General features: G+C 41.1%; 1 protein-coding gene and 1 long non-coding RNA gene across 6 annotated transcripts in view; one reads left to right on the top strand and one right to left on the bottom strand.

The window, feature by feature from the left end:
* The window catches only part of LOC129842851 (zinc finger protein 664-like), a 295,528-nt gene that overhangs the window by 99,062 nt on the left and 173,988 nt on the right, over nucleotides 1-22,478 (bottom strand). The window contains exons 2-3 of one of the 2 annotated variants that reach the window (XM_055911536.1): nucleotides 4,414-4,662; nucleotides 1,293-3,754 (exon numbers count right to left, since the gene is read on the bottom strand). The exons of the other annotated variant lie outside the window; for it this stretch is intronic. Of the exons in view, the coding sequence (XP_055767511.1) occupies nucleotides 2,859-3,754; nucleotides 4,414-4,662 (1,145 nt within the window). The 3' untranslated portion in view covers nucleotides 1,293-2,858. Of the gene's footprint in view, nucleotides 1-1,292; nucleotides 3,755-4,413; nucleotides 4,663-22,478 lie in introns of those variants that run through there. 2 annotated transcript variants of the gene reach the window in all.
* LOC129842857 (uncharacterized) lies at nucleotides 11,376-21,592 on the top strand. 4 transcript variants are annotated; one of them, XR_008757701.1, is made up of 4 exons: nucleotides 11,376-11,482; nucleotides 11,916-14,372; nucleotides 14,960-15,211; nucleotides 19,231-21,592. It is a non-coding gene; the product is annotated as an uncharacterized LOC129842857 (long non-coding RNA). The 4 variants fall into 4 exon arrangements; XR_008757700.1 differs by lacking the exon at nucleotides 11,916-14,372; XR_008757699.1 differs by lacking the exon at nucleotides 11,376-11,482 and having other exon boundaries at nucleotides 11,839-11,998.

Below are 22,478 nucleotides of genomic sequence, written 5' to 3'. Positions count from 1 at the left end.
TGGTGCGGCAGTCCATCGTGGGCATATTCTGTCATCAAACTTTGTCATCAAAGTCTGGCTTTCTCTGGATTTATGGTGCTTTCAAGACAACTGGGAACTCGAAGGGGAAAAAATGGAATCATGATGACGTCAGTGATCTTCAGGTAGTAGCTGTAGAAAGAGGCCCGAGTTCCCAATTTACAATTCCGAGTTGGATGAAAGTTTAAAACTTATTTTCCCAGTCGTAGCTTGCTTTTCCCTGAGTTCCCAGTTGTCTATAACTCACTCAAGTCAGATGTTGCAGTACCGAGTTAAGTTGTTTTGAGCACGGCACAAATCAAGCTTCATTGACAGAATGGCCAATGTTGAATGTTTCCAATTATAAACTAGGAAAAGAGCCCCTTAATCTTAGACTTGGGACCACACAGAGCCACTCCACTGAATAGCAGGCTAATGATTGCTTTGCAATGCTTGCAGTTAGCCACTGATTCCCTGACAAACCACTCATTGTTGAATTTGCAATTTCCAACTTGTTGTGTAATGTTTGTCCAACGGCCGATGAGCACTGATACTTTATCTATAATTTATCATTATTTCTCTTCATATGACAAAGATTAAAAAGGATTTGCCAGTAGATTGTCGACTTAATTCATGATGATGACTGCTAGCTCAGATTTTGAAAGTAAGATGTTGACATGATCAGTCCAATCAAAGCGACTGTAGATATCACATGATTTGACGTTATTTTATCTGTGGACAATGACCTTGAGCCTTCTTGGATGGGCACTTCTAATGTAACTCTATGGCAGGACCCAAGGGGCTTGAATTTTCAAGTTCTACCCTTAGACTTGGCAGTGATGTATTGTCCCCATGAATGACAGAACACTTAGCCAATCACGGCACAAAGCTCCGTATTTTCTGTGGGCTTGCCCCACCTCCACAGAAAGCACTGAGCGAGGCTGAAAGACCTGCATTTTGGAGCTGCCTTACTCAAGAAAACAAAAAAAGAGACCATGTCTGTGTGCGGCTTTAATAACAACTCAATTACAGGGACAGAGAGAAATCCTGACTGTAGTCATACAAAAACACTCCAGGCACTCAGCCAATAAGAACCATTCATACTGTCGGATCTAATATGAAGAACTGAATACAACCATAAGAACCATTCATACTGTCAGATCTAATATGAAGAACTGAATACAACCATAAGAACCATTCATACTGTCAGATCTAATATGAAGAACTGAATATAACCATAAGAACCATTCATACTGTCAGATCTAATATGAAGAACTGAATACTAAAGAGAAGAAGAGGTTGACCAGTACATATTCATGTAACTTTATTTTTCATTGGCAGATCAATAACGTTTTCTTCAATGCAGTTATCCAAACACATTCATGATCAGTAACTAAAATAACTCATCTAGTTTTAAAGACAATTAATAAACACATGTATTCATTTCATAAACTGTGTATCATTAAATAAAGTTGTAAAATAATCCCCCCAAACTAATGGTGAAAAGTGATCATCACACCATCTCTATCTGATACATGTTAGGGGCGGAAGGTAGCCTAGTGGTTAGAGCATTAGGCCAGTAACCAAAAGGTTGCTAGATCAAATCCCAGAGGTGACAATGTAAAAATGTGTTGTTCTGCTTCTGAACAAGGCAGTTAACCCACTGTATCTTGGCCATCATTGTAAATGAGAATTTGTTCTTAACTGACTTGCCTAGTTAAATAAAGGTTCAATAAATAAAAAAAGTGTATACTAGCTCTTTCCCACAGAATACTGCAGAGGGACAACCTGGTCTCAGAGCAAAACATATTATATTATACAAAAAGCATCAGTGCCACTCCATTTAGTATGTTTGGTTACATTACATTGGACTACCAATATAAACTAAACATGTAAAGTGTTGGTTTCATGAGCTGAAATAAAAAAAAACAGCAATGTTCCATAGGCACAAAAAGCTAATGTCTCTCAAATGTTGTGCACAACTTTGTTTATATCCCTGTTAGTGAGCATTTCAGCCTTTGCCAAGATATTCCATATTAACATCCATCCATATCAAGATGCTGATAAAACAGCATTATCATTACACAGGTTCACCTTGTGCTGGGGGACAATAAAAGGCCACACAATGTCACAGATGTCTCAAGTTTAGGGAATGTGCAATTCTCATGATGACTGCAGGAATGTCCACCAGAGCTGTTGCCAGAGAACTCAATATTTATATCTCTACCATAAGACACCTCTAACGTCCTTTTAGAGAATTTTGCAGTACATCCAACCGGCCTCACAACTGCAGATCACATGTAACCACGTTGCTAATTAGCTAAAATGCTAAAGTCCTCTGTGATGAGATTCAAAAACGCAACCTTTGGCTAGACGTTTGAGTTACACGCCCATCCTACCACAGAGCAGGAGTAAGGCTTCTCTCCTACGTGTAAATGTTGGTGTGTTTTTAAGCTGCCCAGTTGAAACTCTCCGCACAGACAGAGTCAGACCAGGCTGAGAGGGAAGCAGTACCACCTAGTCAATTGTCAGACTAGTGTCTGACAAATCTCAAATCAAAATGAGAAGCCTCACAGAGGGTCAACACTAAGTGCACATCTTTACAGTAGAAGCTAACAAAACAAAGCACACTAAAACTGACAAGGTGCACACTGATCAGTAAAGTAAAGAGAGGCTAACATTATGTAATGCTCCCTTTCCTCTGGACAGTTCTCTCACAGTGAGAAACAATAGGATTACAATAGTGTTCTATACTTTCTTCATTTGATCCAATTCAACGTTACAACTTCTTTTATGAGATGAATTAAGTGATGGAGTGACTTTATTCTTAGCTGGTCAGAGAACTGATGAGGCTTTTCTCCTTAATGTACACGTTGGTGTGTTTTTAAGTTGCTCTGGTGAGAGAAATTCTTGCCACAGCCAGAGCAGACGTAAGGCTTCTCTCTTGTGTGTGTTCTCTGGTGAACTTTTAGCTCATTTGATGTTTTAAAACATTTTCCACAGACAGAGCAGTAATAAGGCTTCTCTCCTGTGTGTGTTCTCTGATGAACTTTTAGCTCAGTTGATGTTTTGAAGCATTTTACACAGTCAGAGCAGGAGTAAGGGTTTTCTCCTGTATGTATACGTTCATGTGTTTTTAAGGAATCCAATCGGGAGAAACTCTTCCCACAGTCAGAGCAGAAGTAACGCCTCTCTCCTGTATGTGTTCTCTGATGTACTTTTAGCTCAGTTAATGTTTTGAAGCATTTTCCACAGTCAGAACAGGAGTATGGCTTCTCTCCTGTATGTATACGTTCATGTGATTTCAAGTTATCCAATCGGGAGAAACGTTTTCCACAGTCAGAGCAGTAGTAAGGCTTCTCTCCTGTATGTATACGTTCATGTGATTTCAAGGTATCCGATCGGGAGAACCTCTTCCCACAATCAGAGCAGGAGTAAGGCTTCTCTCCTGTATGTATTTGTTGGTGTGCTTTTAAGCTGCTCATTTGAGAGAAACTATCCCCACAGTCAGGGCAGTAGTAAGGCTTCTCTCCCGTATGTATACGTTGGTGTGTTTTTAAGGTATCCAGTCGAGCCAAACTCACCCCACAGTCAGAGCAGGAGTAAGGCTTCTCTCCTGTGTGTATTTGTAGATGTATTTTTACCTTTGATAGAAATGGGAAAATCTCCACACAATGTGGGCAGTGGTGAGACCTCTTAGCTCTGTGATCTTCCTGCTGTTGCTCTCTGGATGTAGAGAATGTCTCAACATGGTCTCCTGTGTGAACAACATCAGAAGAACCAGTCAGTTGGTGTGATATACATGTCAACCAAATGTATTTTATGAAGCCCTTTTCACATCAGTAGTTGTCACAAAGTGCTTTACAGAAACCCAGCCTAAAATCCCCAAAGAGCAAGCAATGCAGTTGTAGAAGCACAGTGGCCACGAAAAACTCGCTAGAAAGCAGGAACCTCAGAACAAACCTAAAGAGGAACCAGACTCTGAGGGGTGGCCAGTCCTCTTCTGGCTGTTCCGGGTGACATATAAATTCATGTAAGTCGGCTGTACAATTACAGAACGGGAATAAAACTATTTTAAAACTGGGTAGGAGTCAAAAACTAAAAAGGGGCGAAAGTCAAACACTATGAGCCATATCATCCTCCATTCACTATCACAAGAGTTAGAAACTACACAGCCGTATCACAGAACTTAACTACTTCACATCTTTAGTCTCCTCTCTGATCACTCCAGATAACCCAGTGAATAAAACACATGCTGACAATACTGGTGTCAAAACATGCAAGTGTCAGTAGCTTGAAATAACATCTACCTTCTCATTGAAACAGTTCATCATGAAACAGTTCTACTGCAACTTTTCATGCACAGTGGGAAGTTGGAATGAACAACAAACTTAGTTAGATAGAACCTGCTCTTACCATGAGAAACAGATGTCCCGATCTTCTCCTCCTCTTCTTCATCTTTAATGTTGACATTCAGCTCCAGTGTTAGACTGCAGTCTTCCAGCTTCACTGATGCCATCTCTGGATCCTGCGGTGCAAACTGGGCTCCACTGTCACAATCAGGACCCAGTGACTGTAGGTTTCTACTCAGTGTGGAAGGAGAGAGGCAGGCTGGGTTTGTCCTCACTGTTGATGTTACCGGCCTCAGACTTAATTCAAGTCGTCCTGTAGATATAATGAGAAACGGACACAAAAAGTTATTGTCTTGACAGTTCTGCCACTTTCTTTATTACAACAAAATATATTAAAAAATGATTTTGTTAATTTCTCTCATTTCCATATATCAGGTAATTAATCATTGACAACAAAACATTCATTCACATTAGACAAAGTACACACTTTAAATTACACAACATAAGCACACTTAATCTATAGTAGATCTCCTAAATTCACATAAATGCATAAATTACTCAAAAAACATTTAGTACAAGGTTGCAGAATGTTTTAGGCAGTACTATGTACTATTTTCCTGAATAATATTCACTGTATTATTTAGCGTTATGTTGGCCTTTGGCCATCCCTATCTACCGTCCAACGGAGAGGGATGGAGGACAGAGATAGGGAGACAGGACAGAGATAGGGAGACAGGATAGAGATAGGGAGACAGGACAGAGATAGGGAGACAGGACAGAGATAGGGAGACAGGACAGAGATAGGGAGACAGGACAGAGATAGGGAGACAGGACAGAGATAGGGAGACAGGACACACACACAGAGAAAGAGAGAGTGGGATGGAGGACAGAGAGAGGGATGGAGGACACACACACAGAGAAAGAGAGAGTGGGAGAACGAGAGCGAGCGAGGGATGGAGGACAGAACGAGGGATGGAGGACAGAGAGAGAGATGGAGGACAAAGAGAGAGATGGAGGATAAAGAGAGAGATGGAGGACAAAGAGAGAGATGGAGGACAAAGAAAGAGATGGAGGACAGAGAGAGAGACGGAGGACAGAGAGCGAGATGGAGGACAGAGAGCGAGATGGAGGACAGAGAGCGAGATGGAGGACAAAGAGAGAGATGGAGGACAAAGAGAGAGATAGAGGAGAAAGAGAGAGATGGAGGAGAAAGAGAGAGATGGAGGACAGAGAGAGGGATGAAGGACAGAGAGAAAGATGGAGGACAGAGAGAGAGACGGAGGACAGAGAGCGAGATGGAGGACAAAGAGAGAGATGGAGGCCAGAGAGAGGGAGAGAGGCCAGAGAGAGGGAGAGAGGCCAGAGAGAGGGAGAGATGACAGAAAGAGGGAGAGAGGACAGAGAGAGGGAGAGAGGACAGAGAAAGAAGACAGAAAAAGAGAGAGAGGACAGAGAGAGGGAGAGAGGACAGAGAGAGGACAGAGAAAGAGAGAGAAAGAGAGTGATGGACTGACCTGCTGGGAGAGGTAGATATAGGGGGGAGTGAGTGTGTGTGTGTGTGTGTATGTGTGTGTGTGATATGAACAATTAATCAAACTTAATCAAACAGTACCGACCACTCCCCCTCTTTTGTTTTGAGTAAGGCAGCTACAAAATCAGGGGTGTCAAACTCATTTCGCATCGTGGGCCACATACGGCCTAGGGAGATGTCAAGTGGGCCGGACCATTAAAATTATACCATACTCTGCTATAAATAACCAAAATATCATGTCTTTCCTTTGTTTTGGTGTAAAGAAGCACAAGAACATTAGGAAAATATTGAAATTTAATGAACTATCCTTTTACAAAACATTTCATGAAACACCTCATATTTCCTTAGACAAATGTGCAATTTACTTTTATCATTCACAAATATGCATTGCAACTGATCCCACTGATTGTACAAAGGCACAAAACTTTAATTGGTACTGAAAAATATAGTAATGCACTTTAAGATTAAATGAGACTTTTAAAGAAAGGAATTTTTAAACCACTTACACATACGCATATAAAATCTAAATGTAATCCCTGCGTACACCTTACAAACTAAGGAGAGTGATTTTAAATGTGTAATGAAGAAAGTGTTCGCCTGTCCTGTAAATCTGTAAACTTCATACATGAAACATACATACACATACAATACATACTGAAAATTTATGGAGTTGTATGAACAGTAGAATTCCATCACACAACTTTTGTTTTGAAGCTGCTGACTAACATTAAAGTGCACATTTTTTAAATCACCACAGTAAGGATTCATCTTCACAGAGCTGTATTCTTTCAATGCAAACAGTATCTAAGGCAGCATTTTAAAGGTGTTAGTCTAGTCTGGACTTGTATTTGTTCCTGAAACTTGGCATCTTTTGGCCTGTACAAGTGCATCAACACCAGGTGTCATGTCCTGACTAGCTGTCACTTTCAGAATGTCATTTAAGTGCTTGTTTGTGAGCCTTGAACGCATTTTTGTTTTATTGATATTCATCACTGAGAAAATTTGTTCACAAAGGTAGGTTGTCCCAAACATGCACAAAATTTTAGCAGCCAGGGCTGTTAATTTGGGGTACCCTGGTAGTAGATACTGATAAAATCTGTCCAGACCTACAGAGGCAAATTTGCCCTTCAAATCTGCATCACACTGCAAATCAATTATCTCTAGCTGAATTTCGACCGGCAGATCAGAAGCTTTAACTGTGAAAGGTGAGCGAAAAACTGAAAATTCTGTCTCAAGTTCACCAAATACCTGAAAACGTTTCTCAAACTCCCGCAGTAGTCCTGCAATTTTGTCTTTGTACCGTTTCATGTCCGCATCAGGTCTGGTCACACACACATCTCTCAGACAGGGGAAATGAGCAGGGTTGCCATTTGCCAGTTGCATCTCCCACAAAGTCAGCTTCAACTTAAATGCATGTATGTTGTCAGAAAACTGTGTGACAACTTTTTTGCGGCCTTGCAACATTTTGTTCAGATTGTTCAAGTGTTCAGTAATATCAACCAAGAATGCAAGGTCCCGTAGCCATTCCTGAGATTGTAATTCCAACACCGGTTTTCCTTTTTTCTCCATGAACTGTCCGATTTCCTCTCGTAGATCAAAGAAATGCCTCAGCACAGCGCCTCGGCTTAACCATCTCACTTCAGTGTGGTATGGCAGGCTGTGGGTAATGTTGCTGTCGCTGAGAAGTTTGTCAAACTGACAATGGTTCAGACCTCTGGACCGGATGAAATTTACAGTGCGAACAACCACCTCCATGACGTGGTCCATTTTCAGCGACTTGCAACACAATGCCTCCTGGTGCAAAATACAGTGAAATGTCCAGAAACGATCTCCTCCATTAAGGGCTTGTACTTTGTCTTTGAACTTTGTCGCGACACCTGCTTTCTTTCCGACCATGGATGGCGCGCCGTCTGTAGCCAGGCTGACAGCGCGGGACCAGTCCACTCCAACTCTGTCCAATGCAGCAACGACAGAGCCGAAAATGTCCTCGGCTGTTGTGGTGTCCATCATTGGCACCAACTCAAGAAACTCTTCAGTAACAGTCAATGTCTCATCAACTCCTCGAATAAATATGGCCAGTTGGGCCACGTCTGTGATGTCAGTGCTCTCGTCAATTGCCACGGAAAATGCAATAAATGACTTGACTCTCTGTTTCAATTGACTGTCTAAATCTGCCGATAGTTCCGAAATCCTCTCTGCTATAGTATTCCTCGTCAGGCTAATATTGGCAAAAGCTTGTCGCTTCTCGGGACATACAAGTTCAGCCGCCTTCATCATGCATCGTTTAACAAAGTCACCGTCGGAATACGGCTTCGATGCTAATGCTATTTCGCTAGCAATTAGGTAGCTGGCTTTTACCGCTGCTTCACTGACTTCTCGGCTCTGGATGAAAGTTGACTGCTGTTTCCTCAGACCCGCCAGCAATTCGTTAATCTTATCTCTTCTCAGTTGTCCTTGCAAGCCGTCATATTTTTCACTGTGATGAGTCTCGTAGTGGCGTCGAATATTATATTCCTTCAATACCGAAACTTGTTGCAAACACACCAAGCACGAAGGTTTTCCGTGCATCTCTGTAAATAAATAGGACGTAGTCCATTTTTCTTTGAAAATTCTACACTCCTTATCTACTTTTCTCCGTTTGGATAACGACATTTTGGCTAATGAGGGTGTAGCGGAGAGGTAGAGACCAAGGTATTAACGACGTCGTAACAAGCAGCAGATGGCGCATTGATACCGTCTGCTGTTTTCAGTCTGTCTCAGTGATGCGGCTTGTCTTCTACTCTGATGGAAAGAGTGCGCCCCTTAGCGGATAATCCATGAATTGCAGCGAATTAAAAATATTAATTCCATGTCTTTTATGCATTTTTTCCACTTTCAAATTATCCTGCGGGCCTGATCGAACCTCCTTGGGGGCCGGTTCCGGCCCGCGGGCCGTATGTTTGACACCCCTGTACAAAATGAAAGTGTTTCAGGCCAGAGAAATAATAGATCAAACGTATCGGTGCTCATCAACCATTGGGCATAAACATTACACACCTAGGTAGAGCAGTGGTTATCTCTGTACTAGTATTATTCACATTATAACACCTAGGTAGAGCAGTGGTTATCTCTGTACTAGTATTATTCACATTATAACACATAGGTAGAGCAGAGGTTATCTCTGTATTAGTATTATCTCTGTATTATCCACATTATAACACCTAGGTAGAGCAGTGGTTATCTCTGTACTAGTATTATCCACATTATAACACCTAGGTAGAGCAGTGGTTCTCTCTGTATTAGTATTATCTCTGTATTACCCACATTAAAACACCTAGGTAGAGCAGTGGTTATCTCTGTATTAGTATTATCTCTGTATTATCCACATTAAAACACCTAGATAGAGCAGTGGTTATCTCTGTATTAGTATTATCTCTGTATTACCCACATTAAAACACCTAGGTAGAGCAGAGAGGACAGATTATGTGGCTTTGCAACACACAGGTATTTCATCTCCACACTGGGATGATTTTAACAGTGCAACGCCACACAGTCCTCATGCCGCTCAGGTAGGAGAGTACCAGAAATAAATGAATAAAAACACAAAACTAATGAAGGAACACACAGTCACCAACAATATATCCCTGGCGTCAATAGTTTCAACTGGCTCAGCTCGCTGTTATAGTACAGCACCACCAAATTCAATTTATTAAGTAACCGTCTGTCTTATGTAACCATAAAAACGTAATATATCACACTATTTTGAGAGTCCCTGATTTATATTTACTATGTTACATCTAGTCTATGAGACGAGGCTGCACCTTGACCTACATTATAAACACGCAGATCAAGAGGGAAGTTTTCCCTTCTGCATGTGGCATAAGCTCACCCACCTCACAGCATGAATCTAAAATAGTTAATAACTTTGGCTGTGAGTGATGGGAAAAATCAGACTCTAAGGCAATTACTTGAATAATTCAATGAATGTTTTGTTAACAAACTTGATGATAAAAAATGTTTTTTTTTTAATGTAACTTCGCTATGGGGCCTTCAATGGGAATTGGGCCGTGCTTCAGCTGAACTGCAGTACCGAAAATGCCCTCTGAGCACAGTGGAAAGCATGCTTATAGACTGGAAGCCCGACCCCTTGATCCGAGAAGGGTGTAATTGCAGACAGCAATTAGGGGCGTTCGCTGATATCGGGTGTTTCATGATATCAAGTTTACACCAATTGATGCTCCCCATTGGTCCGTGGCCGTTTCCTTTGCGTTGGAACAACACTTGTTGACAGATGTAGCATTGTAGCTAAGCCTAACCCTTTTCCTAACCTTAATCTCAGTCTCCTAAGCGCCATGTTAGTTATCCAGACCTGCATGGTAAACAAATCCCTAACCCTCACCCTTTTCCTAAGCTTAACCTCAGACTCCTAACCTGCCAAGCTAATTAACCTAACTGCCACTTTAATTATCCTAACCTGTTATGTATGCTATGTGCCTACTTCAATACAAAATAAATTCCATCAGTTTCATAACACCGGATCTGACCAATGGCATTTATCAATTTTTCTTATATCAGGGAACATCCATATCAAGAAACAGTACAGTAGTTCTCCTACTGGGAGGCGCTGGAAATAGTTGAAAGAGTGATTGGTGCTGAGGAAGCTATGGCAGTGGATGGCCAGCAACCTGTTGAGATTCATAATGTCGTTTACCAGTTAAAGGATACCGATTGTAAAGATTAATTGTACGTGCGGCTGAAAGGTTTTTGGGAGTTCAGGAATTGACATTGGAAGCATTGCACGCAGTGGTGGAAAAAGTACCCAATTGTCATACTTGAGTAAAAGTAAAGATACTTGAGTCCTTTCTTATCAAGGTAAAAGTGAAAGCAACCCAGTAAAATACTACTTGAGTAAAAGTCTAAAAGTATTTGGTTTCGACATATACATAAGTATCAAAAGTAAATGTAATTGCTAAAATATACTTATGTATCAAAAGTAAAAGTATAAATAATGTAATAAATAAAACCCTACTCCTCCACCAAAGCGTCCAGTGTGGCTCTGAACGCTCCGAGAGCGATACGAACTGACAATCTGACAACGCTCTGAATTTACGAACGCCCAAGCGCACTCTGCCACTCCAGATTGAATGTAAGATCACACCCATAATTTACAAACAAAGCATTTATGTTTAGTGAGTCCGACAGATCAGATGCAGTAGGGATGTGTGAATTGAACAATTTTCCTATATATATCATACACTGTAGTTTGAATAGGACTGTGACTGAAGATGTTCCACCCTACGAGGCCCATGAGACTGTGTAGGGATGTGAATTGAATAGGACTGTGACTGAAGGAGTGGGAAGTTTTTATTTATCTATTTTTGTATTTTGTTTTGATGTTGTTCCCCCTGCCCTTTTCCTCATTGGACGTGTATCTTTGTCTAAAGTTTACTAACCGTACAGTAGGTGGCGGCAGACACGTTATATTTGTGTAAATGTCAGTGTACCAGAGAAGAAGACGCTGTTGAACTGTCGTAGTGGGGAACAGGAAGTTCCGGGTAGAAAACGACAGACCTGTGTTGTTATGTCGATAGTGGTTGTGTCCGTTTCAACTGTATTATTGTAGGTATGTAATAGCACGTTTAAACTTTCTAACGTCGAAAGAATATATAACATGCTAGGTAACAAATCCGTCAAGGTATTTTCACGTTTGGTAAAGGTTTAAATTGTATGTGTTATTTTGGGGTCAAACCGAGTGAGTGAAGAACGTGTTTAAAAACGATTTTACAAGTCACTTAGGTAGACTTCGGGTTTGTATGAGTGTATGAACATAATTTCGTCAGTCATTTCATAAAGATTCCACTTATTTGAGTTCGTTTTTACATGTTCTTGGTTTTGTGTAAAATGTTGTTTATGAGCTGGTAAATAGCCTCGTCCGAACCATCCTGATCTCGCGAGTTTACATACACTGTTTCGTAAATGTAAGCTCGCGAGATCAGTCGGATTCGGACGAGGCTCTTCAAATGGCGGCTTCAACGGTTTCGGTCGTCTCTCTCTAGGAGTTTACTCGCGGTGAAATGGCGACATGAGGCTGTGTGATGGAGTGTCAAAATAGAGGGAAGCTAACTTCACCATTTGGAGAGTGAGGCCAACTGCATGGAATGGGGTCGATTAATGCGGATGAATCGGAGCTCGTATCAAACTCATTCCATGGAGGACCAAGTGTCTGCGGGTTTTCGCTCCACCCTTGTACTTGATTAATGAATGAAGGTCACTAATTATAAAGGAACTCCCCTCATCTGATTGTCTTGGTTATAATTGAAATGGAGAAAAAAAAAATACCAGCGGAGACTCGGCCCTCAATGGAATGAGTTTGACAACCCTGAAACAATGGAAATGGAGAGAGAGTTTGAGAAGCAACAGCTGTGCTGGAATGCGATCAATCTGGGCGACATTTCTGATGATACGGAGCGGGAGGATGAGGGCCTAGAATGTGAATGGTCTGTAGTGGAAAGACAGGAAGAACAGAGTAGTAATGTGTCACAGTGGAAAGTTGGGATGGTGTTTGAGGAGACAACAGGGCCTCATTTACACCCTATCTGATTAACCAAGGCCGTAAAGAGAGAGGTGAAGTTAAACTGGGCTGCATCTGTGTAAATGAGAACTTGTTCTGAACTATTCTACCTGGTTAAATAATGGTGAAATAAAACATTTAAGATGGCAGATTGTTAATATCATGTGCTAGTCAGGTTCAGCAAGGGAATATTATTCAATTGGATAATCATAATGGGACGAAGCTCAGAAGCCATGACCCTGGAACTTATGCTAAATTGAAGGGAGTAATCTGAGGTCCCAATATCTATGTCCATGGATGATCATGTTAAAGAACATGTGAAGGAGACAGAGTGGTTGAAGCCTAAAGGTTGATCAGTAGGAAAGATGGTTAAAGAAGTGAAAGCTTATCAGTGCTGTTGAGGTTTGAGAAGGTTTTGTCTGGAAAAGTACAGAATAGGATTCCTTAGCTTCCATGTCAGAGATTTTGACCCAGCCTCATCAATCAACCAATCAAATGTATTTATAAAGCCCTTCTTACATCAGCTGATGTCACAAAGTGCTATACAGAAACCCAGCCTAAAACCCCAAACAGTAAAGTGTAGAAGCACAGTGGCTAGGAAAACCTCTCTAGAAAGGCCAGAACCTAGGAAGAAACCTTGAGAGGAACCAGGCTATAAGGGGTGGCCAGACCTCTTCTGGCTGGAGATTATAACAGAAAATGGCCAAGATGTTCAAATGTTCATAGATGACAAGCAGTGTCAAATAATAATAATCACAGTGGTTGTCGAGGGTGCAACAGGTCAGCACCTCAGGAGTAAATGTCAGTTGGCTTTTCATAGCCGATCATTCAGAGTATCTCTACCGCTCCTGCCGTCTCTAGAGAGTTGAAAACAGCACGTCTGGTGAACAGGTCAGGCTTCCATAGCCGCAGGCAGAACAGTTGAAACTGTTAGCAGCAACGGAGAATCATCACAGTGTTTTTAAATGCCAAAGAATGGGACATGTAGCTGTTGAGTGAAAAGATGTGCCAAGTGGCTGGTCCTGTAGTAAGAGGACCTACTGTCAGACTGATGGAGCTTCCATGGTTGGTCCCGTAGTAAGAGGACCTACTGTCAGACTGATGGAGCTTCCATGGCTGGTCCCGTAGTAAGAGGACCTACTGTCAGACTGATGGAGCTTCCATGGCTGGTCCCGTAGTAAGAGGACCTACTGTCAGACTGATGGAGCTTCCATGGCTGGTCCCGTAGTAAGAGGACCTACTGTCAGAACTGCTCTTTCTACTAGTCCTGACATGGTTTCGAGGGCTGTTCAGAAATCTTGCTCCCATAAATACGCTGTGACAAAGGATACTTTAATATTGAATAAAATATACTTCATAGCTTTCATTGGTAAAGTTATCAACAACTTGGATTGTGTAAAGCAGAAATACCAGGTTGAAAGTTATCTTGTAAACTGCAGCAGAGTTGTTGGGGGTAACAGATGTTACTGTCGGTATGGTTTTTGATAAGCTGGATAACCTGGGGGTGGATTGTCTCAGCATGATATAGACCCCAATGTTTGCAAACACAGAAAGGGATCTATTGATAAAGTTTATTGGGGGTGTGGGAGGGTTTTTGGGGAAGGGGAGTGTGTGTAAGAAGTTAATAAGGATTTCTTGGTTTATTTTCATAGTACAGAATTAGACAGACATGGACCTTAAATGTTTGTTTGCGGACCACCATGATACCATAGGACACAGGTGTCGAACTCATTCCACGGAGGGCCGAGTGTCTGCGGGTTTTCGCTCCTCCCTTGTACTTGATTGATGAATTAACATCACTAATTAGTTAGGAACTCCCCACACCTGGTTGTCTAGGGCTTTATTGAAAGGAAAAAACAAAAACCTGCAGACACTAGGCCCTCCGTGGAATGAGTTTGACACCCCTGCCATAGGAGGTCTGCATCAACGGACTTCAGTGCAGGTAGTTCCTCATCAGAGAGAGAAGATTTCAGTTGCTCTACAGTTTTGAAGCTGAATGTAATGATTATCAGTTCTTTACATGTGTACTAATATTCAGACACATTCAGTTGTTTCTATATTTATCTATAATTCAGGGTTTTCACACGGGCTTAAAGTAAATAAATATTAGTACTTAAGTCCTTGAATTTGACTTGGCACTGTACGATCCCTGATAATTCTTACAATGGTGTGAACGGGAAATACAATTATTTTTTTGTGAGTGAAATAATACAGTGAAGACAAGGTTATTCATAAAATGTTACGTAGTACTGCCTACAACATTCTGCAACCTTGTGCTAAATGGTTTTTGAGTCATTTATGCATTTATGTGAATTTAGGAAATCTACTATACATTAAGTGCTCTTATGTTATGCAATTTAAAATGTGTACTTTTTGTCTAATGTGAATGAATGTTTTATCAAGGATTAGCTACCTGATCTACTGAAATGAGATAATTGAACAAGAAAAAATAGATTTTTTTTTTACAGACTAAAGTGCCAGAACTGTCAAGGAAATAACTTTTGTGTCCGTTTGTCTTTATTACTACAGGCTGACTCAGATTAAGTCTGAGGCCGGTAACATCAACAGTGAGGACAAACCCAGCCTGCCACTCTCCTTCCACACTGAGTAGAAACCTACAGTCACTGGGTCCTGATTGTGACAGTGGAGCCCAGTTTGCACTGCAGGATCCAGAGATGGCATCAGTGAAGCTGGAGGACTGCAGTCAAACACTGGAGCTGAATGTCAACATTAAAGATGAAGAAGAAGAGGAGGAGAAGATTAGAACAACTGTTAGTCATGGTAAGAGCAGGTTCTCTCTATAAGTTATCTTCATAAATTAGACCTCCATAAGTTATGACCCAGTCTATTGCTAGGTTGAATTCTGTAATTCTGACATCACACATCCCTGAAAACCTCAAGACTTCACAGCGAGGCAAAACTTTGTAAAACTTGTAATGCCTGCCTTTGCCCACACATTGTCTCAAGAACTTTGAAAATGTTTAATACCCAATCACCAAGTTAGGCATACCTCATTTCAAAATATGCCATGGCATCATCACTGTCAATATTGAATTATAATTCTTTGCGTTTTACCAGTGAAATGACCAAGCTGTTTCTGCATGCCAATCGTTCGATCTCAATCAATTTCATGGGAATATGCATTTAAATCTTCTTGAATTACTGTTTGGTTAGCAAATTAGAGCAGATGGTGTTAAATTATATAGACTTCCTGTATTTTGTTTTAATCAAAGCACATTCTGCCTAATGGCGCGCTGTTGAGTTTGGGACGATTCGGCAAACCATTCTAAAATCTCGTAAGAAATTAGGTGTTGTTTTTGTTTTAACAGTAATGTTACGCTATAATATTTGGTTATGTGGACTACTAATTAATCATTAGGTGATCGTCCAAGACATTGATCTACCTTTACTAAACAAACACCATTGTAACGGTTTTCTTCCATAGGTGAAGGAGAGGACCAAACTGCAGCGCGGCTAGTGTTCAACAAGTTTAATTAGACGAAATAAACGGTAACACTATACAAATAACAAATGTGAAAACCGAGACAGCCCTATCTGGTGCAGACAAAACACAGAGACAGGAAACAATCACCCACAAAACCCCAACACAAAACAAGCCACCTATATATGATTCTCAATCAGGGACAACGATAGACAGCTGCCTCTGATTGAGAACCATATTAGGCTGAACATAGAAACAGACAAACTAGACACACAACATAGAATTCCCACCCAGCTCACGTCCTGACCAACACTAAACAAGCAAAACACATAAGAACTATGGTCAGGACGTGACAACCATTGTGGCGGCTCATTGCTCTATCAGTACTACACCCCTGCAGTCTGCTGCACCGAACTAGTGATTGATGCTCACCTAGCCTACTCTTTTGCCTTACACAACATTTGGTGATGCAGAAATGAGAGAACATGTTTTTATGAAAATCTGGGAATATTTGGCCAAGGAAACATTTCTGGTTGGTCTCAAGGAATGTCACACAGGGACACTTTTAAAACAGGATTGAGTGAAGTAGCAGCTAATGCTCATGGAGAGCCTCACAATTATTATTATTAACCTTTATTTAACTAGGCAAGTCAGTTAATAACAAATTATTATGTACAATGACGGCCTACACCGGCCAAACCCGGACGACACTTGGTCAACTGTGCGCCGCCCTATGGGACTCCCAATCACGGCCGGTTGTGATACAGCCTGGAATCTAACCAGGGTGTCTGTAGTGACGCTTTCAGTGCCTTAAACTGCTGTGCCACTCGGGAGCTCATAAGTTGAATGAAATTTCATCATCTTTCAGTCTATTTGAGATATTTACTTCCTTTTGTAGCTGTTCACCAGCTTCTTGTATGTTTATTGTACATAAATATAAACACAACATGCAACAATTTCAATGATTTTTCTGAGTTACAGTTCATATAAGGGGCAGCAGGTAGCCTGGTGGTTAGAGCGTTGGGCCAGTAACCGAAAAGTTGCTGGATCGAATCCCTGAGCTGACAAGGTAAAAATCTGTCGTTCTGCCCCTGGACAATGCAGTTAACCCACTGTTCCCCGGAAGGCCGTCATTGTTAGTAAGAATTGTTCTTAACTGACTTGCCTAGTTAAATAAAGGTTAAAACTAATCTAAAAAAAAATATATGTATATATATATATATAATAAGGACATCAGTCAATTGAAATGAATTAGGCCCTAACCTGTAGATTTCACGTGACTGGGCAGGGGTGCAGCCATGGGTGGGCCTTGGAAGGCATAGGCCCACCCACTTGGCAGCCAGACCCACCTCAGGTCCTGGGCTGACGTTATTACACGTGGTCTACGATTGTGAGGCCGGTTGGACGCACTGCCAAATACTCTAACACGACGTTGGAGGCAGCTTATGGTAGAGGGACGCTGTGTTCTACTCCCTTCACAGAACAGCGCAAACTGGCTTTAACCAGAATAGAAAGAGCAGTGGGAGGCCCCGGTGCACAACTGGGCAAGAGGACAAGTACATTAGTGTCTAGTTTGAGAAACAGACGTCTCACAAGTCCTCAACTGGCAGCTTAATTAAATAGTACACGCAAAACAACAGTCTCAACGTCAACTGTGAAGAGGCGACTCCGGGATGCTGGCCTTCTAGACACTATTCTGGTTAGTGCCAGTTTGCGCTGTTCTGTGAAGGGAGTAGTACACAGCGTTGTACGAGATCTTCAGCCGTTTCCAGCTACAATAGTCATTTACAACATTAACAATGTCTACACTGTATTTCTGATCAATTTGACATAATTTGAATGGACAGAAATATGTGCTTTTCTTTCAAAAACAAGGACATTTGTAAATGACTCCAATCTTTAGAATTTATTCATTTATTTCACCACTAGTGGTAGTGTATTTATTTGTATTATTATTTTAAAAAATTACCTTTATTTAACTTCCTTAGCATACTGGTTATTGTCCTGAATTTCAGATGACTGACGTGCCCAAAGTAAACTGCCTGTAAACTGGCCAGAAGCTAGGATATGCATATACTAGATAGCATTGGATAGAAAACACTTTGAAGTTTCTAAAACTGTTAAAATAATGTCTGTGACTATAACAGAACTGATATGGCACGAAAATCCATCCGGAATGTTTATTTTTTGAGGTCACAGGTTTTTTCAGTGCTTGCCTATGGGATATACAAATAGATAGGACCCAGATTGCAGTTCCTATGGCTTCCACTAGATGTCAACAGTCTTTAGAATGGGTTTCAGGTATTTGTAGTTTTTCCAAGGTGTCCCCCATTAGAAAAGTAGTCATGTTGCGTGCATCAACGAGAGTGCGCTCTTCGTTATTTATCTCCGCCATTAAACACACTATTCTCTGTCTTAAATATGATTGTTTATTTAGATATTAGAATACCTGAGGATTAATTAGAAACATCGTTTGACTTGTTTGGACGAACTTTACTGGTAACTTTTTGGATTCGTTTGTGTGCATGTTGAACGAGTGACTTACTGAATCAAGCGCGCCATCTAAACTGACATTTTTGGGATATGATGAGGGACTTTATCGAACAAAACGACCATTCATTGTGTAGCTGGGACCCTTGGGATTGCAATCAGATGAAGATCTTCAGAGGTAAGTGATTTATTTAATTGCTGTCTGTGATCTTGTGACGCCTGTGCTGGTTGAAAAAGTATTTTGACGTGAGGCGCTGTCCTCAGATAATCGCATGGTATGCTTTCTCCGTAAAGCCTTTTTGAAATCTGACAACGCAGTTGGATTAACAAGAAGCTTTTAAATGATGTAAGACACTTGTATTTTCATGAATGTTTAATATTACGATTTTTGTATTTTGAATTTCGCGCTCTGCAATTTCACCGGATGTTGTCGTAGGTGTCCCGCTAGCGTTTGGACATGCGTCAGTTAGGAACAAATTCTTATTTTCAATGACGGCCTAGGAACAGTGGGTTAACTGCCTTATTCAGGGGCAGAACGACAGATTTTTACCTTGTCAGCTCGGGGATTTGATCTTGCCACCTTTCGGTTGCTCTAGCCACTAGGCTACCTGTCACCCGATATGACCAGAAGAGGAATGGTCACCGCTCTGAGCCTGGTTCCTCTCTACGTTTCTTCCTAGGTTCCTGCTTTCTAGCGAGTTTTTTGTGGCCACTGCTTCTACATCTGCATTGCTTGCTCTTTGGGGATTTTAGACTGGGTTTCTGTAAAGGACTTTGTGACAACTACTGATGTAAAAGGGCTTCATAAAATACATTTGATTGACATGTATATCACACCAACTGACTGGTTCTTCTGATGTTTACACAGGATACCATGTAGAGACATTCTCTACATCCAGAGAGCAACAGCAGGAAGATCAGAGAGCTAAGAGGTCTCATCACTGCCCACATTGTGAAGAGATTTTCCCATTTCTATCAAAGCTAAAAATACACCTAAAAATACACACAGGAGAGAAGCCGTACTCCTGCTGTGGAAAATGCTTCAAAACATCAAATGAGCTAAAAGTTCATAAGAGAACACACACAGGAGAGAAGCCTTTTTCCTGCCCTGACTGTGGAACTCGGTTCTCTAAACTTGACCACTTAAAATCACATGAACGTATACATACAGGGGAGAAGCCATACTCCTGCTCTGACTGTGTAAAATATTTCAGAACATCAACTCAACTAAAAGTTCATCAGAGAACACACACAGGAGAGAAGCCTTACTCCTGCTCTGACTGTGGAAAATGCTTCACAACGTCAACTGATCTAAAAGTTCATCAGAGAACACACACAGGAGAGAAGCCTTTTTCTTGCCCTGACTGTGGAACTAGGTTCTCTAAACTTTCCATCTTAAAATCACATGAACGTATACACACAGGAGAGAAGCTTTACTTCTGCTCTGACTGTGTAAAATGCTTCAAAACATCAACTCAGCTAAAAGTTCATCAGAGAACACAGGCATGAGAGAAGCCTGCTTACGTCTCCTCTGACTTTTGGGTGAGTTTCTCTCACCATAGCAACTTAACACACCAATGTTTAGACACGGGAGAAGCCTTACTCCTGCTCTGTGGAGGGGTGAGCGTGTAAGTCAAACGTCTAGCCAAAGGCTGCGTGTTTGAATCTCATCAAGGAGGACTTTAGCAATTTAGCTAATTAGCAACTTTGCAACTTCTTACTATTTTTTAGCTATGTTAGCATGTTAGCTTAGCATGCAACTACTTAGCATGTTAGCTAACCTTTCCCCTAAACCCATTTAACTCTACCTTAAACCCCTCACCCCTAACCTAGCTAACGTTAGCAACAACAAATTGGAATTCGTAAGAAATCATACATATTACAAGTTCGTAACATATTGAATGAATAGCAATGCGTAACATAACATATGAATTGTAATTCTTAACATCTGATACGTCCTACAAGTCGTATTATACTGAACAACAATCTAAACGCAACAATTTCAAAGATTAACAGTTTGTATAAGGATATCAATCAATTGAAATAAATGAGGCCCTAATCAATGGATTTCACATGACTGGGCAGGGGCTCAGGCTTGGGTGGGACTTTGGAGGGCATAGGCCCACTTGGGAGCCAGGCCCAGCAAATCAGCATGAGTTTTTCCCCACAAAAGGTCTTTATTACAGACATAAATACGACTCACCCCCCTCCCAGACAATCCTGCAGGTGAAGAGGTCCTGGGCTGCCGTGGATACATGTGATCTGCAGTTGTGAGGCCGGTTGGATGTACTGCCAAATTCTCTAAAAGGACGTTAGAGGTGTCTTATGGTAGAGATATAAATATTGAGTTCTCTGGCAACAGCTCTGGTGGACATTCCTGCATTCATCATGACAATTGCACATTCCCTAAACTTGAGACAAATGTGACATTGTGTTGTGTGGCCTTTTTTTGTCTCCCAGCACAAGGTGCACCTGTGTAATGATAATGCTGTTTTATCAGCATCTTGATATGCCACACCTATCAGGTGGATGGATTATCTTGACAAAGGCTGAAATGCTCATTAACAGGGATATAAACAAAGTTGTGCACAACATTTGAGAGACATTAGCTTTTTGTGCATATGGGACATTGCTGGATTTTATTTCAGCTCATGAAACCAACACTTTACATGTTTAGTTTATATTTTAGTTTATTTACTGTGATAGTCCAAACATACTAAATGGAGTGGCACTGAAGTTTTTGTATATTATAAAACGTTTTGCTCTGAGACCAGGTTGTCCCTCTGCAGTATTCTGTGGGAAGGAGCTAGTATACCCTTTTTATTTGTTTTTATTGAACCTTTGTTAAACTAGGCAAGTCAGTTAAGAACCAATTCTTATTTACAATGGTGGCCTAGGAACAGTGGGTTCAGATTTTTACCTTGTCAGCTCGGGGATTCAATCTAGAAACCTTTTGGTTATTGGCCCAACACTCTAACCACTAGGCTACCTTCCACCCCTAACATGTATCAGATAGAGATGGTGTGATGATCACTTTTCACCATTAGTTTGGGGGGGATTGTTTTACAACTTTATTTAATGATACACAGTTTATGAAATGAATACATGTGTTTATTAATTGTCTTTAAAGCTAGATGAGTTATTTTAGTTACTGATCATGAATGTGTTTGGATAACTGCATTGAAGAAAACGTTATTGATCTGCCAATGAAAAATAAAGTTACAGGAATATGTACTGGTCAACCTCTTCTTCTCTTTAGTATTCAGTTCTTCATATTAGATCTGACAGTATGAATGGTTCTTATGGTTGTATTCAGTTCTTCATATTAGATCTGACAGTATGAATGGTTCTTATGGGCTGAGTGCCTGGAGTGTTTTTGTATGACTACAGTCAGGAGTTCTCTCTGACCCTGTGATGTCACCAGCACATTAAGTACATTCATCTTAAGATAGCCAGGTGAGACAACCACATATCACAGTAAATACATTTCTCCTCAATTAGTCAGTGTCACATTATTATTATTATTGTTATTATTATTTGTATTTTTTTGGGGGGGGGTACTCTTTAAAGATGTAGGGTTTCAGACCTTTTCGGGCAGATGGGCAGGGACTCTGCTGTCCTAGCATCAGAGGGAAGCTGGTGCCTCCATTGGGGTGCCAGGACAGAGATGTGCTTTGACCTGTAGCAGTGGGACGGCCATGAGACCAGAGGTGGCAGAACTGAGTGCTCAGGTTGGGATACAGGGTTTGAGCATAGCCTGAAGGTAGAGATGGGGCAGTTCCTCTTGCTGCACCGTAAGTAACACCATTGTCTTGTAGTGGATGTGAGCTTCGACTGGAAGCCAGTGGAATGTACGGAGGAGCAGGGTGACATGGGGGAACTTGGGAAGGTTAAACACCCAGACGGACTGCAGTGTTCTAGATAAGTTCAAAAAAAAATGTGCATTTTTCAGGTATAAATCACAGTTCTACATTGCAGCTGCAATCTGAAATAGTGCTGACCCAGCCAGAACAATTACAGAGACCAACGTCATATAACGAATTACTCATCTTAAAACATTTCAGAAAAATACACAGCGTACAGATATTGAAAGCCCAACATCTGGTGAATCCAAAC

The sequence above is a fragment of the Salvelinus fontinalis genome, unplaced genomic scaffold (assembly GCF_029448725.1).
Source record: "Salvelinus fontinalis isolate EN_2023a unplaced genomic scaffold, ASM2944872v1 scaffold_0071, whole genome shotgun sequence".
NCBI classification, from domain to species: domain Eukaryota; kingdom Metazoa; phylum Chordata; class Actinopteri; order Salmoniformes; family Salmonidae; genus Salvelinus; species Salvelinus fontinalis.
The sequence above is the reverse complement of the archived record's forward strand: the minus strand, read 5'-3'. Positions and strand labels throughout refer to the sequence as shown.